General features: G+C 42.0%; 1 protein-coding gene across 4 annotated transcripts in view; it reads right to left on the bottom strand.

Annotated features, from left to right (window-relative positions):
• pcdh17 (protocadherin 17) overlaps nt 1-12,040 on the bottom strand; it is a 73,252-nt gene extending 61,212 nt beyond the window's left edge. For 2 of the 4 annotated variants that reach the window (XM_033624915.2, XM_033624922.2), the window contains exons 1-2: nt 11,826-12,040; nt 8,234-11,035 (exon numbers count right to left, since the gene is read on the bottom strand). In XM_033624915.2, coding sequence (XP_033480806.1) covers nt 8,234-10,729 — 2,496 coding nt within the window. In that variant the 5' untranslated portion in view covers nt 10,730-11,035; nt 11,826-12,040. The remainder of the gene's footprint in view (nt 1-8,233; nt 11,036-11,825) is intronic. The other 2 variants (XM_033624931.2, XM_033624940.2) reach the window with 1 other exon arrangement.
• Nucleotides 12,041-16,822: the final 4,782 nt, after the last annotated feature.

Here is a 16,822-nt window from a genome sequence, read left to right as displayed (position 1 = left end):
ATTCATCATCTCAGCGGCGTTGAGGGTGTATAAATAGCAAGATCTGTTCAGAGTTATCATTGAGCCAACGCTTCCATCGTGGTACTTCATTTATTAAGACTGTGCGCAGATCAATACGGCAGACATATACACTCTGTACTGTTGACAAGATAATCTCATCATTATGAATTTGGCTTGGGTCGTCAGTAGCATGAGCAATTGCATCGCTTATCTGAGATGACAAGAGCAGAGAGAAAGAAAGGGAATCCGAAAAGGAAGAGAGTCGAAGCAAGAGCGGGGGAAGGCGAGAAAGAGAGAGCGCGAGCACTAGTGTTTTTTTTGTTTGTTTTTTAACTAAACAATGCTCAGAGCGATAGATAATGAAATACAGTATTTCAGTTCCAAACAGAGGAAAAATCAATAAGAAACAGAGCAAACCAGCCATTGATCTGAATCCTGAAGGCCCCAAAAAGATTTCTCTCTAAGACATGAACCCAGTGAGGGGCCAATTGAGTACATCTGTGTCGTACAATAGAAAAAGATGAGCCCGGCCAAATATACCGTTTTCAATACGCCATTAGCACTCAGCATCACCACTGCTACCCTGAAGAGAGGACACACTGTCAAATGTTTGATGACAAATCTTGTGTGCCCGCCACTTAGTGGGCCTTTTGTTTAGGCAATAACATCTGAGAGTGCCGACTCATTCCCCCTCTGTTGCCATAAACACATAACAGCCACTGCAAAACACAGTGGCTGTCAATTCCCTTCAGACACACACAGGGCTTTAGACATGGGAGTCAGATTTCAAACTGTGCCACAAATATAAGCAAAAACAGAGGAGACAGTGGGATCTCTCCCATTAGAGTGTCGGACCTTCTCAGACACACACAAACATGCAAACATACACTGGCAGGATTACACCGTTTAGAAAAATACTCCTCAAATTGCAAAGCAAACCGTCGTTTCCGGATCGGGCGGCTGTAATGTACTCCGGTGGTTGTATGGGGGACAAGCAGTCTGTTTCATAGCGGCTTGTTTTGACATGTAGTTAGGTAAAATTAGAGAAAATGAGATGGTATTCATGGTATATCCCTCCAGTCAATTAATCACGTTACTGATGAAGCTGAAGAAGTGCTGAACTGTAGAAGGCAAGGACAAGGAGAGATAGATTCAGGGAGAAAGGGATAAATCATTTCTCTTATACTAATGAGATAGAAGGTGAGAACAGATTCACATAACTCATTCTTTGAGCCGCGTGTTGTTTCTACAGCACATGCCTAGGGGGCACAGTGAAGGAAGATGTGGCAGAAATAAAAGCTCTCTCAGATTGGACTGGTGCCAAGACACAGCAGAGCGAGCTCCACTTTGTTTGACTTTGAAAGTGTTTGATTTACAGCAAGGAGACCCAGCTGCTGGCAGTTCAAAGAATACATCGTCATGCCATGTACGCCAATGTAGCCCTCTGTGTGCTGTGCATCTCAGCGCACATTACCGTGAGGTCACTCCTATATACTGTATATATATACCTGTGTATTGCTGCAGCTCCAGCACCCTGCTGCTCCGAAACGTTAAGTCTAAAGATCCCAGGAGGGATCTAAGAGCCCTCAGGGGGCAGGCGGCCCCTACAGGGAAACCCATTCCAATCTGAGGGAACCAGCAAGACCGGTGCTTCAGAGCACAGCTGGTGGTAGCACAGGTGCGTGCGCGCGTGTGCATGTACATACACACGCACAAAGACATGGCAGCTGAATCTTAGATTCCTCCACTGTGAAGGTTATGTTTTGTTCTCTTGTTTTTGTGACCTCTGTTGATGCTAGGTTGGCTCCTTGTGCTTGAGTTGTTTGAGCAGAATGCCAACAGCACCAAGGAAAATGCTTCAAAATCTACTGGGGACATGCACAGATTTTTTTTTTTTTGTCAGAATCTTCTTTTCCTCTATAAAATAGTACATATTAAAGGATTTATATTAAAAAGAAAACACCTTACAGTGAAAGGATTGTTGGGTACAAAACGTACAGATCCATCAAGGCATGTAGGCGTGCACTTGAAATGCAAAAGAAATGTGGGCAACTCGCAGTATTAGCAGGGTCAGGAAAACAAGACACACACTGTCACACAAGAACACAGCCACAACAAACACAGAAGACTAGCAAAATAAAGAAGGGCTTTTGGTGGCCTTGTTAGAACAGAATAGAAAAGTAATTACAACGTCTGCCTGACAGGACCTGATCTGAAGCCGCTTAAAATGCCAGTCTGTGTACGGGGAGCGAAACACAGCTTATGAGTGGCACTTGCTACTCAACAGAATGACGTGACAGTGTGACATGATATTTTGAAGCTCCGGTGTCGATGAATTAGGCAGAAGAGCTGTGGTCATCCACTTCCCCTCGATCACAAACACACTCAAGCACACACAAAAATGCACAATAGCTCGAGAGCGAACATCCACTGACAATTCACGGTCTTATTATCGTGCCAATGTCATCTCCAATAGGCTGCTTCCTATTGAACCAAGCAAATTGGTTTAATGTATCCGGCCAATCTGGCTATCACGGAGGTCAACTTGTGTTCTCATATCCTGTCTCTTTTTCTACACTTGAAAAAATAACAAAAAGCTCTTTGTTTCCCTGCACAGCTGGGTCAGGAGGTCAGTTATAAAAATAATGAAATTATGAGGCGCAGATAAGTGCTGTGTCCAAATGAACGCACAGCTGCTGGCTGAAAGGAGTAACTGACCAATAGAATGTATATATATACAAGTGTCTTCTATGTATCTATGTTTCTATCTATCTATGGGTCAATCTATCTATCTATCTAGCTACGAGTCAATCTGTCTATCTATGGGTCGATCTATCTATCTATCTAGGGGTCGATCCATCTATGGGTCTATCTATGTCTCTGTATATCTATGTTTCTATCTATCTATCTATCTATGGGTCAGTCTATCTATCTATGGGTCGATCTATCTATGGGTCTATCTATGTCTCTGTTTATCTATGTTTCTATCTATCTATCTATCTATCTATCTATCTATCTATCTATCTATGGGTCGATCTATCTATCTATCTATCTATCTATCTATGAGTCAGTCTATCTATCTATGGGTCGATCTATGTCTCTGTGTATCTATGTTTCTATCTATCTATCTATCTATCTATCTATCTATCTATGAGTCACTCTATCTATCTATGGGTCTATCTATGTCTCTATGTCTCTATCTATCTATCTGTCTATGAGTCAATCTATCTATCTATGGGTCGACCTATCTATGGGTCTGTCTATGTCTCTATGTATCTATGTATCTATGTATCTATCTATCTATCTATCTATCTATCTATGTCTACAGTTTGACTCTGCTGGAGTTTGTTGTGAGTTACAGGGGGAACTTGTGTTTAGTGGTGTCCACAGTCAAGGGCCTACATATTCAATTATTTAGCAGGGTTACTTGGATTTTGAGAACTCGCGATAAATAAAACATGCACTTCCACAGCTGCCTCCAATCTCAAACAAATTCTCCGAGAACTCGTAATATGTTTCTGCAAATGAACTATTAATTGTGTAAATCTTTGAAGAATTTCCAGCCTGAGTCCGATTAATGTTGTCCATGGAAATAGCGGCCAAAGAAATGTTAAAAATGAGGGTGAAGATAAAGTCATTGGTGGCATTTATTACTACCAGAGCAGATTTCCTGAGTTTTTTTCCTTCCCAAAACTTGAAAAATGTCATTACTGCACTGGTATTGAGAGAGGAGAAGCATGGGTCTACTTAGCAGAGTACTACAGTCATATCAATTTTCTCTCATGCTACCACACATTGCAAACAGACCCCAAGAAAAGTAAATGAACGCTCAAATTCTGCTTATATCAGAATTATATCAGAAGTAAGTAGCTTCTGTTTCACCTACCCTGTATTCATCCACCCCCCTCCATGTTCACAAATGTGTAGCCAGAGACCTCTGATGTTTATCGTGACATCTTCCACTTCCCTTTGATTTGTTAAACGTTATGATTTATTAATGAAAGAGGATGCAAATATAGCTGCTGTTTTGTGCTGTGCGTTACACTTCTGCTACAGCTTCAAGACACACTGATGTATCTGTACTCAAACAAGCCCTCTGTGAACCGGAATACCACTAATGGCAGCTAATAGAGGAAACATTCAATTACAAAAAAAATCTTCTTTTTTTGTTATATAGAGATAACATAATTTACTATTGTTCCCGAAGGCAACATTCTGTGGTCTGACTGCACTTCCTCTCAGTTGTATTTATCATATGAGCTTGGGGGAGATGAAGAAAAATAAAACTGCCTATTAATAATTCATTTCAGCATGTAGTGTTATGTACAGTAGCAGCAGGTTTATTTGAGGAAATGCGAAGATACACCCCAAGGCAAGCTGATAATTTTTGTTTCCTTTTTTTTTATGTACTGGCAAGCTCAAGTAAAACAAATCTGGCCTAGTGGCCCAGAAGAGCTAAACTGGGGGACAAAAGTACACAAATTACAAATGGCTTCTTGAACTGTCTCTCATTCCTTTAAATGACTGTTGAGACCAACTGCATCTAGTTGCTGAGCTGCTCAATCCTGTCAGCAAGCGGCTTCAGTACATACAGGTTTACCAAACTCATTCCATAGAAAGCTCCAGAGGAAAGCAGTTATCTAAAGATGAAGGGAGAGGGAGAAAAATGAAATAAAGAGCGCTTTTCTATTCATTGCCTCAGTGGCCACTGAAGTGTGGGAGCAATTTCAATACAATATACAGCAGAGGCTTTGATAAGACTTTTCGGTAGAATCCTTAAAAACAGCCCAAGCCCAGTTACATGTGCATCTGTGTGTTTGTGTGCACGAGCGTGTGTGTGTGTCCATGTGTGTCTGTGTGTGTGTTTCTAGGAGGAAGGGTGTTTCAAGGTTCGGACAAATGCAAGATTGTCCCGCTCATAAAAGAGAGGGGCTCTGTCACGGAGCCTGCCAGCTAAAGGCTTAAATCACATGCCTGGAATGCACAATGACGTTACACCCACTCACACACACACAATCTCCCTAAATTATGCAGAGTAAGACCATTCCTGGAAGCACCCATTTTCAACATCTGCTGCAGCTACACTGTTGGCATGCACAAGCTCAACCTAAACAGATCAAAGCAGTGAACATTTTATCTCCTATATTGTATAGGCGCCACTTAAATGATCACAGTCACACCTCTTAACTGCTTTTTTTAAAGCATCCTTTAATTTGCTCAAAAGGTTTATGGCTGCCAGTCATTTTAAGAATCCATTCAAAGAGGTTGGATTATTACCAATTGTTAAAAGAGCGCCTTGCATTTTCTAATTTACATGCAGCAAAACTATGTGCGAATTTACATGGTTTCAGTGTCTGCTTGGTGGAATCAGTGACTCATTTCAGACACTTGTAATAAAACAGTGTCATGCAGGCGATTCCAGAAAATTATTCTATATTCCACGTGTTTGTAACGTATTCATGTCTGACATTTTTCATTAGCGTAGCAGGAGCCTCCCCACCGAGTGACAAGTGACAATGTCAAGTCAGCAGAGACTGGAGCCCCTTTTTTCCTTGACACCCTCATCTCAATGCCACCCTACACAAGGCAGAATGCCGCCACCTAAAGGCGACTTTTATAGCCTTTCAGACTCCCCCTTTGCCTCTGTACCACCTGCACCTTATTAACATGGATGGTCTCCCACCGAGACAGGATTCGGTTTAATTAGAGTTTCATGGTGAATCAAATTACTACACTCAAAACTTATCAAAACAAATCAATATGATAAATTATGGGCCATTTAAAAGTAATGACACAGGAGTCTTGTAATGTTTGGTAACAGAGAGGGCAGCTTCTCGGGAAAAAAAAAAAAAAAAAAGGTAGGAGGAAAGCAGCGGAGAAACTTGTGAGGCAGTCAGTGGGCCACAGTCTGGCACAGCTGCTGGAGCCAAACATAATGTGGGACAAAATCCTAAAACGTATTCAAGACGGAGTGGGCGCGGGCTCGCTCTTTGGAGCAATTTACTGAAATCCCTTCTTCCTGAGCACTGAGGAATTTTGCAGCAGATTGGTTTTAACCTTGATTCCACACTAAGTAATTCCCTTCAACGCCTTAAGCGGAATTAGGCATCATTACGTATCATCCATCTCCTTATCCCAGGAATTCTCTTTAGAAATGAAATGAAGCTCTCCACTGGGCCGGGTGCTGGCACGGTGGTGACAATGATAAGGCCAGCAGAGCTCTGCTGATATGTTCATATTATTCCCCTCTCCCAGCTAGAGACCAAGCCCAGCCTGTCTGCCAGTGCACCACTATAAAACATCATTAGAGGCCAGCAGCAATGTGGAGAGAGACTGGGAGTTGCAGGCAGCTACAGTAGCCCCACTAGGTGCGAATGAAGACAGCAGCACTAAGGTGCCCTTGTGAAACTGACTGGGCAGGCGATATGCTCTCCCGCTTTATCCATCTCTTTATTTATTTTTCCTATTTAGCCTCTCCTCCCATGGCAACTGTAGTGACAGATGGGCTGAGAGGCCTTGGGATCGATGGAAGGGGAATTCTGTCTTTGTTTCCTGACATTTTTCCCATAGCCACTCTCCTCTGACTCAGGTTACTTACTGTCCACACGAACGGAGAGAGGAGGCAGAAGCAGGGGGGGGAGGGAGAAAAGTGATACGCTTCTGTACAGATTCTGAAGAAACTTAATGCCTCAGGCCATCTCCCTCTACACAGGTTTCTGTTGAATAATACAATAGAGCACCCTGCACGCCTGATGCGTCGAGGGGACCCTCTGTAAACAAGACACTAAGGAATGTGTTGTTGCAGCTCTTGCTTGTTTTCCCTTTGACAGTCTGAAGGGGGAGAGAAAAGTAAGTGCACAAAATGGATGTGCAACAGCCTCGCACAGTCAAATTCATCATCACGATTCCCTACATTAGCAGAGAAACCGCCTGCAGAATGGACCAGCAATTATTCTGTCCCTCTGATTAGGAAGCCTTAATGGTCTTTGTGCTGACCCTTGCCCTATGCAGCTGGCTCATAATAGAGGAAGGGCTGAGACTGAGAGTGGGAGCAACAGACAGTGGCCTTCCTCCCTGGTGGGAACACGTCACATTTGATCACAGTCATCGTCACATCCACATCCAGCGCAAATAGTGGGATAGAAAAGACAGCAGAGAGCCTAATGGAGAGACTAATAGTTACAGTCCTTTGGGATGTAACTGGAAGTAATGTAATTCCCCAATTGGGCCAAACAGTGTAAGGCCACGGGGAGAACGTAAATATAATAAAACTCAATGAGCACTGTTTATTATTTCTATCAAATTCTATTAGGAACATCACCTTTTATTGGTCGACAAAGGGTAAACATCAGAAAAAGGGTTTGTTAGAACTGCCCATTATCCTCAGTGTTACATACCACTGTCTTAAGCAGGCCTTAATCCTCGTCTGACACGACAGACTTTTAATGGGCTTAAGGCCAAAGACACAGAGAAGTTATCACGTTAGAGGCTTATACATCCAAGTACTCCACACAAAGACGTATAAAGTAGCCGTGAAAATAAGTACAATCTGCTAATCTCTAGGAATTAAAAGCGCTAGAGTTAACCACAAGGCGCTATAGAACTTGATGACTGATATGATGTTGAACGGTGGCTTGAAACAGTCGACATACATCCGTCACTGTTCGGAGCAACTTGACTCTCATGATATCTCATTATAGATTTCACCATTATTGGAAAAAAAAAGTACATTAATATGCAATTCTATATATTTTTTTATCAGATTTAGACATGCAGATTTCGTAGGGATATATTGCTTAAAGTGATCCTAAAAAAACCCACATACCTGATTAGAACTAGAATTAGAAGTCTTTATTCCACAGGAATGAATGTCTTTATTCCACAGGAATGAAACGACAGTGATTGAGTGATTAATGAAAAATTTCTACATGAAAACTGATTTCAAAAGCCTGCCGTGACATATTTCAAGCACAACTGATTTGTGTCGATGTCACTGGCTCTGTTCTATGAGAGCACCAGAATGACTGTTTAATCCTTCTAATGCTCACCCCTCCCTCTCCTCTTTTCTCTCTGTGCTCCTGGGCCTCGCTGCCTCTGCCTGTCCTTATCTTCTTTTTTTTTCCATTTTACAAAACAAGGGGGAAATGTTGATATAGGAAATGGGAGCTTTCTGAGGGTTGTGACGTGAAAATGGTGGCATAACAGTGAAGGAGAGGAGTGCTATTTCTCTTACCTGTATGATGGACATGCGGTTAGTAGGTGTGTCTGTTGTGCTGGTGACTGGGCCTGTGAAGCTGGTGTGGCATCCCACGTGGCCTTGGGGAGCGCTGAGGTTATTGGCAGTGGGCTTGAGGTACATGACCTCTGACCTTGGTGAGCTGAGTGGCAGGCGTGTCTGGTAGTCAAAGTACATGGGAGAGGTGGCCAAGGAAGGGCTGCTTACCACATTCATCACATTCATGGCATCCCGCTCCTCCACCTCGCTCTGCACCAGCATGATGTCGTTCTTGTTAATCTTCTTCTTCTTGCCTTTCCCCAGCTGAGGGTGCGAGTATTCTGCAATGCGACAATTATAGGTACGGATCTCCTTGTTTTCCCGCTTGCACTTGATCGCTATGGTCACCATGGCAGCCAGAAGCATGATGGATATGATGCTTAGAGTCACAATAAGAGGCAGAGACATGTCCCAGTTCTGATTGTCCTTCGTGTGTGGCAGTCCATCAGGAGGACGTCCGTTGGAGGCCTTGATAATGAGCCTGGCAGCCGCAGTAAGACTTGGCTTGCCGTGGTCCGATACTCGGATGATCAATTCCACAATGGGGTTCACGTCGTCCCAGAATGGATGGGCTGTTCGCACCTCCCCAGTCACCGGATCAATCTCAAAGAGGTGCTCCTCATTGCCATCTGAGATCTCATATGTGAGCCTCCCACTCTCGCCATAGTCATTATCCACTGCCCTCACTGTGGTGACAATGTAGCCAACACCAACATTACGCGGCACATGGATTTCAGCTGTGTCGTTTAGGAGTAGGGGCAGAACTATGACGGGGATGTTGTCATTGACATCTAGAACACTGATGCGCACTGTAGCGTTGCTCTCCAGGTGTGGAGATCCTGCATCTCTGGCAAGAACCTTAAAGTCAAAATACTTTATTTGCTCATAGTTAAAAGATCTCACAGCATAGATGGCTCCATTAGCTGCATTCACATTAACATAGGTGTTGACATCACCCCCACTCACGTTGGAGTTGATTATGCTGTAATACACTGTGCCGTTCTGGCCAAGGTCTGGGTCATGTGCCAGAACTGAACCCAGGTACTCCCCAGGGATGTTATTCTCTGGTATTTGAAGAAGGTAAACTGACTTGGTAAAGCGAGGGACATTGTCATTCTCATCCAGAATCTTTACGGTGAAGGACTTTGTGGAGTTCAGAGGCGGAATGCCATTGTCTTTGGCCACAATGGTGACATTGTATTCATCCTGCACCTCTCTGTCCAAGGGCCTGTCTGTCACTACGGTATAGAAGTTATCATAGTTCTCCTCAAGTTTAAAAGGGACATTACCTAGCACTCTGCACTGAAGCTGCCCATTCCTGCCTGAGTCCTTGTCTGTGACACGGACCAGAGCAATGACAGTGCCTGGAGGTGCTGCCTCGCTGATGGCTCCCTGTCTCACAGACACAAAGCCTATAGACGGCCAGTTATCATTCCTGTCAAGCACTTTAACAGTGACTTTACAATGGCCTGGGATTGGATTGGGACCTAGATCTTTTGCCTGGACGTCAATCTCAATAACAGGACTCTCTTCGTAGTCAATTTCACCCTGAATCTTTATGACCCCTGTTCTGGAATCTATGGAAAAGAGCTCCCGGATTCTCTCTGGGGCATAGCCACTGAAAGAATAGACTACTTGTCCATTGTTGCCCTCATCAGGATCAGTGGCGTTTAAATCGATCAGCACTTTACCAGGAGGTGAATTTTCAGGAATTTCCACAACATAGGAGGGCTGATCAAACACAGGGCTGTTATCATTGGAATCAATAACTTTAACATTTATCTGCATGGTACCTGACCTGGGATATTCCCCCCCATCCGTGGCTGACAAAATAAGAGTGTGATGGCTTCGTTCTTCTCGGTCCAGTGGTCGTTGAATAACTAATTCTGGGAATTTAGTCCCGTCCCCACGGGATTTTACTTCCAACGAAAAGAGATTGTAGTCATCGCGTGTTATTTGATAGGTTTTCAGGCCGTTCTCCCCTGCATCTGGGTCATGAGCGCTGGTCAGGGGAAAGCGTGTCCCTGGTACTGCGTTTTCAGAAATGTCAATATCAATCTCATTCGAGGGGAAAGTGGGTGAGTTGTCGTTAATATCCTGAATATCTATTTTGATCATGCAGATCTCCTTGTCATTGGCAAACACCTCCATGGAGAGCTGGCACTTGGGGTTTCTCTTACACAAGGTTTCCCTGTCGATGCGCTGCTTTGTGTACAGCAGTCCGCTTTGGGGGTCCACGTCGATGAGATGCGGAGCTGAGTTCTCCAGCACCCTGAAGTTGGCTTTTTTACCCTGTCCTCCCTGCCCAACCTGTTCGAGTCCGAGTCTGGCATCTTTGGCAATGTTCCCAATAACTGTCCCTGGACCCTGCTCCTCTGGGACAGAGTAATTCAAGTTTTTCAATGTCAGGGCTTGAGCCCATAAGAGGAGGAAAAAGAAAATAGAAAGATACATCCCCACTCCGTAAAAGCTGCTGTAATCTGTCTTGCGTTTACGCTTCCTTTGACCTGTTGATAGTTTGTTCAAATTTGGTGTTTCTATTATTCGGGATCAAATAAAGAGTTCTGTTCATCATGTGAGGCCTTGGCATTTGTCTTTGGGGATTGTCTTTGCTCTGTTTCTCTCTTCCTCTGCCTCTTCCAGCAATCTGTGGTGCTGAACACCTAATTTATATTCAGCTGAGCGCCCAGACTCATCTGAGCAATAATCGCGATCCGGTCTCCAAACAGAATAGTCATTGTAAGTGTTCACTCATACCACCTAAAAAGGAAAACAGAAACAAACAAAAAAAACGTTACAATGTATACGTGTCAATTACACACCCAAATAAAAACAGACTACACAAGACATTCTGCCAGTAAGAAATCAGATCCACCGCTGAGCCAAAAATGAAACAGGGCTCATGTGTAATTCATCTCCACAATTATGGGGGAAGCTTGTCAATTAGTTAACCTTGGGAAGACACTCAGCGCAGCCCAGATACACAGGGAAATTATGATTCCCCCCTTGTAGCTTATTTACTCCATGTATCATTAAAAGCATACAACTCAGAATGCAGTTTTTAATCCATCTCTAATGTGCAATGCAAGAGCTGACCCCAGCGTGATGGTGGCACATCCACACATTATGCTGACTGAAACTGCAATAGGGCAACTTTAATAATATGGTAACACTGCAGGCGTACAACTGAATGTGGCCTATTGTGGCGGCTATTTGAATAAGTGTGTATAAAATGAGCCTCTTACACGCATTAACAAATCCGCATAATCCGGATATTTACAATGAGCCTTATAAAAATTCGGAAATGAGCTGCCAACATCTCAGCACAGCCGTGTAATTCTCTCCACCGATGCCCTCTGTGTGTCTCTCCCTCTCCCTCTCCATCTCCATCTCTCTCTGCAAGATTCAACGGTCCTTAGGAAGAGGAAGAAGCTGTTGCATCCGCATGCATAGACATAGGCTGGGAAATAACTACAGCTTGGAAATGAGCAACAGACGTGGGGCTTTAAGAAGAGACCTAAAGAAGATAAAAGACAAAAGGTAAACTTACCAAACAAACTGCTGAAATAGTCCAAATAATGCGTGCGTAAAAAGCAAAACAGTCAGTTCCAGCAGGGTTCAGGGAGAGTTTCATTCCCTGTAACCAGTTATACCACCCGTTTCCCCTTTCTTTCCTCTCTCTGTGCAGGAAGAAAAGCCACAAGCCTCCGCTGCACACGTAGGCTACAGTGCAGCGCAGTGGAAATAAAAAAAAAAAAAGTGCTCCAGAAAAGTATGACTGTAATGTCAATGAGCTGAAGTCCTCTCCGCTGTCTGATTAGGATGCAGCGACTCGCCTTCTGCCTGCAGTGAGTCACCGTGCTTCATGAAAGGAAAACTGTTCGGGAGAAATACTCTATAAGGTGTGGGGGAGAGGAGAAGAGAGAAAAAAAAATCCAGATGTGCAGTATGGTAGATCCCAAAGTGGATATTTAAAAGGCGATCAGTTGTTTTCCCCCAGTTCGAAACAGCGCCGAGTGACTGATTCCCGTAGTGGCATTTTGTCCTTGTCCGCCGTCCCCATCAAAGTCCACACACACACACACACACACACACATGCACACACAGAGACAGAGAGGCAGCTGCTGAGGAGGTGGTCAGCAACAACCCCGCATTCTGCTACAAGTCTCTCTGTAGCTGTCAAAAGAGAAGGTGAATTTCCTTCAATATATACGCACAGGCGTTACTTGGTATTTTCTGCACGTAACACAGCCCTAAGCACACAGAAGGCTTCCTCTCACTGACTGAAGTCCGGACACCGCATGGTGCATTAAACATTGTCGCTACTCTTCTGGCAGCCAATGAATTTGAAGAGGTGGGAAGAGAAGGAGGGATTCAAAAGCCGCTTTGGGTACAGACTACAAATGATTGGTGGCTCGTAGTTCACCGGTGGTGCATCTGTGTTTTTTCAAATATCACACTTCATTGTTGTTTACAATAAAGGAAACCGTGCGTTGGACAGCTTTGCGGAGAGACTTATAAGGGCCAGGCTGGAGAGGGCTGGAAAATTCAGTTAGGTCGTTTATCAGACACAGACAAGAAGATGGATTTGTCCTGTTTATTCTGGAGTTTATTGAAATATAGTCAGACCACAGACACAATGTAAAGTGTAGCGTAAAAAAAAGGGGGTGGGAGGGGGGGTTATTTTTTATTTTATTTATTTTTTTGGCATTTAAATATATTATATCATGATGAATCTAACTTTGAAACCTGAGCACATTGGCTTGATTTCTTTTAAAACCACAGGAAGATGGCAATGAGCAACGGAAGAAGAAATGACCCCCAAAAATAGCAAGAAACTAGTAAAAGAGAAAATTTAAAACAAGAACATTAGTACAAAAAGAAAGAAAGTAAGACAGAAAGTTAAAAACAAACAAACAAGGAAATAACCTGGAAAATATACAGTAGTTTTTCCTACCTTTTGTCTTTGTCAATTTTTTTTTTTAAAAATATTTTCAAATTGTTTTTTTGTTGCAATTTGTGGGACATTTCTCATATTTTGTTATTTCATTATTATTTAATTTTTGTATATTTTTATTTTATTTTTTATATACTTATTTTTTAATTATTTTTTTTTTTGACTGCTACCTATTTTGGCCAGGTCTCTATTGTAAAATAGATTTTCTGTTTTATTTTTTACCCTTTATTTTTAACATAAAACAAATGCTCAGTACATCACTTAAACAACTCAGTCACAAATATCTTCACAGGTAGAAAAAAATAGAACTTAAACATCACTAGTAAAATAAAATACATATATGCAGCCATAGAGATTATAGTGCCATTCAGTTAGACCGTTACAATTCACTACCCTTGACTCAAGTACATGGCTCCAAATTTGGACAAATATTTAAATCTTATTCTTGTTAGAAAACTTTAACTTTTCTATATACCTTACTTTCGTCAGCGCTCTTATCCCCATATCACATGTTGGTGCACAGTCTGACTTCCACATAAGCAGAATAAGTTTCATACTTGTCTGCCAAAGGCAACACACTCGTGGCACCTACATGTAGGACAGCAACTAGTGGGTTCCCAGTTCTTCTCAAAGGCATTAGAGAAACCTTCAAATATACTCTTCCAATAACTGAGCAATTTCCTACAAGTCCAAAGAGAATGTGTTAATGGCCCGTCTGCCATCAGGGAAAATCTTATGCAATCTGTCTTTGGAGTCGTAAAAGAGATTTTCAATCTCAATGGGACTTCCTGGATACTACCCTTACTAAAGGATGTTAACTTTAAATTATGACTGATTGTGTTATATGAGCCACACTCCTGTTTCCAGTGTCATTCTTCATTAAGAGTGTTAGACATATTTCAGTCATCTACTTAAGAGACTTGTGTTTAAACTATAAAATGAATGCTATAGTAAAAATAAATCCCGTACCAGGATACAGTACTTATGAAACTATCCTGGTCTGTTAGGTCCTCTGAGAATCAGCAGCAGTCATTAAACATCTTTGTAGGTAATTAAAAGTGTTAAATGCCGGGGAAATTGTGATGAAAAATAATGAGAGACTTGGATTTGATGATTTCAGCAGGTTTTTGAAGTGACAACAATATCACGCAGTCTTCTACAGTGTTATACTTTCACAATTACAGCTTGAGAACTTCACTTTATCTCGCCTCTTTCTGTCGATCAGTTCCCGCTCTAAAGAGAAGAAACAACAGACTGTCCATTAAAAAGTTTCTTCCCCAGTGCTGGAAGAGGAGCTGAAATTATTAGTTGATTGACAGAAAATTACTTGCCAACAATTTTGGTAATCGATTGTAGTTTTTTTTTTTTTTTTTAAGCAAAACAGCCAACATTACTCATGTCTGGCTTGTCTGTGTAGAGGACTTGAAGCTTTGCATCGTCTTATGTGATGGTAAATTGACTTACTTTGTGTTGTGAACTGTTTCTCAAAAAAACAAGGCATTAGAAGATGTCACCTTGGATTTAAGGGAACTGGAATGGTTCAGCAGATTATTCAATAGTAAAAAATAATCTTTACCTGCATAAGCATGGGCAGATTATGAGACAATGGGCCCCTGGGCACAGATATGCACAAGAACCCACAACCTCTCGTAGATAGGAGCAAGACAAACAGACTTTGTGTTGGTTATGGGTCTCTTTGAAGTCATTGTGTAACTTTTTTGTGTCTTCTTGTGTTCGTTCTGTGTCTCCTTGGTAATTTTGTGTCTTTTTTTTGGTCCTTTGTGTGTCTTTGTAGTTATTGTGTGCCTCCTTGTGGTTGTCTTGTGTCTCTTTGTGGTAGTTTTTTCCATTTCCGTAGTTATTTTTGTGTATTGTGGCTGCTCCTTTGCATTTTTTGTGGTCTTTGTGTGTCTCTCTATTGTCATTTTGTCTCCTTGGTAATTGTCCGGGGGGGGGGGGGGGGGATTTTTTGTGTATCTTTGTAGTCATATTATGCCTCTCTTTGCTGTCCTTTTGCATTTTTGTGGTCTATTTGTGTCTCTCTATGGTCGTTTTGTGTCTTCTTGGTAATTTCGTGTCTTTTTTTTGGTCCTTTGTGTGTCTTCAATGTCATTTTGTGCCTCCTTGTGGTTGTCTTGTGTCCCTTTGTGGTTGTTTTGCCCATTTTTGTGTCTTGTTGCTGTTCCTTCACAGTTTTGTGGTCCTTTTGTGTCTCTTTGTGATCATTTTGTCTCCTTGGTAATTTTTTGGTCTTTCTTTGGTCCCTTTGTATATCTTTGATGTCATTTTGTGCCTCCATGAGGTTGTCTTGTGTCTCTTTTTTGTAGTTATTTTTGTGTCTTGTTGCTGTTCCTTTCCATTTTTTGTGGTCTTTTTGTGTCTCTTTATAGTCATTTTGTCTCCTTGGTAATTTTGAGTTGCTGTTTTTTTTTTTTTTTTGCCCTTTTGGGTGTCTCTGTAGTCATTTTGTGCCTCCTTGTGGTTGTCTTGTGTCTCTTTGTGGTTGTCTTGCCCATTTCTGTAGTTATTTTTGTGTCTCTTTACTGATCCTTAGTATTTTTTCTAGTCTTTTTGTGTCTCTCCATAGTCATTTTGTCTCCTTGGTAATTTTGGGTTTTTTTTTTTTGGTCCTTTGTGTGTCTTTGTAGTCATTTTGTGCCTCCTTGTGGTTGTCTTGTGACTCTGTGTGGTTGTTTTACCCATTTTTTGCGGTCTTTTTGTGTCTCTTTATGGTGATTTTGAGTCTCTTCCTAGTCAGTACGTGTTAATTTGAGTGACACTTTGCAGATGCCAGTGTGTCTGGGTGCAAACGTTAATCAATACTTTCTTAAAAACTTGCTGTGTAACAATATTGCTAATCACTGAGGCACCCTGCCACCCATCTTTGTGTTATTTAGCATTTAAAATACATCGTAACTTGTGATATAGCCATGGAATGTCAGAAGATCACAGCTCTGGGGACTTTTAGTGGTATTTTGACATCACTGTTGTCATAGAGCTGCAGATTTGTCAGAGTTTAACCATGCCCTTCATTTGGTATTGCTATTTCAACATGTCAGCTTTGTTCAGTATAATCTTGTATTCGATCCATGTATAAACATGGGTCTCAACCTCTATGACTTTCCCACTGACCTTTCTTTCTGACAGGAGGGAATGACATGAGTGTCAGAACCATTCGTTAGACGGGAGGCGACCAAAGCTCATTATTAAACAGCAGGTTTGATGTACTAATGTCAAGATGTTGATAAGTGATGAAGGTAAATGTCACATCACTGTCTCTATCTGCATACAGTGTGTGTGTGTGTATCTGCTGTCTGTGTGTGTGTTTATTCAAATGTGATGCATATTTTGCTCACTAAGTGTACCTTCCTCTTAAGTCTTCAGGTCGTGTGGGCGTTCCCAGACTTGAAGAGACAAAATGCTGAGTAGGAATGAGCCAGATGTTTAAAAAAATATATATGATAAGCAGCATGTGTGGAAAATAATGAGAAAATAATTCAATCTGCCCCTGAATGAAGTTGAATTATCCATTTTTTTCCCTCAAGACAACATTGTTCCCACCACATGTTTTGTTTTGTTTTTTTATTTAA

Source organism: Epinephelus lanceolatus, chromosome 2 (genome assembly GCF_041903045.1).
Source record: "Epinephelus lanceolatus isolate andai-2023 chromosome 2, ASM4190304v1, whole genome shotgun sequence".
Taxonomy (NCBI): domain Eukaryota; kingdom Metazoa; phylum Chordata; class Actinopteri; order Perciformes; family Serranidae; genus Epinephelus; species Epinephelus lanceolatus.
Note: the sequence above shows the minus strand (reverse complement) of the source record. Positions and strands in the feature narration are given on the sequence as shown.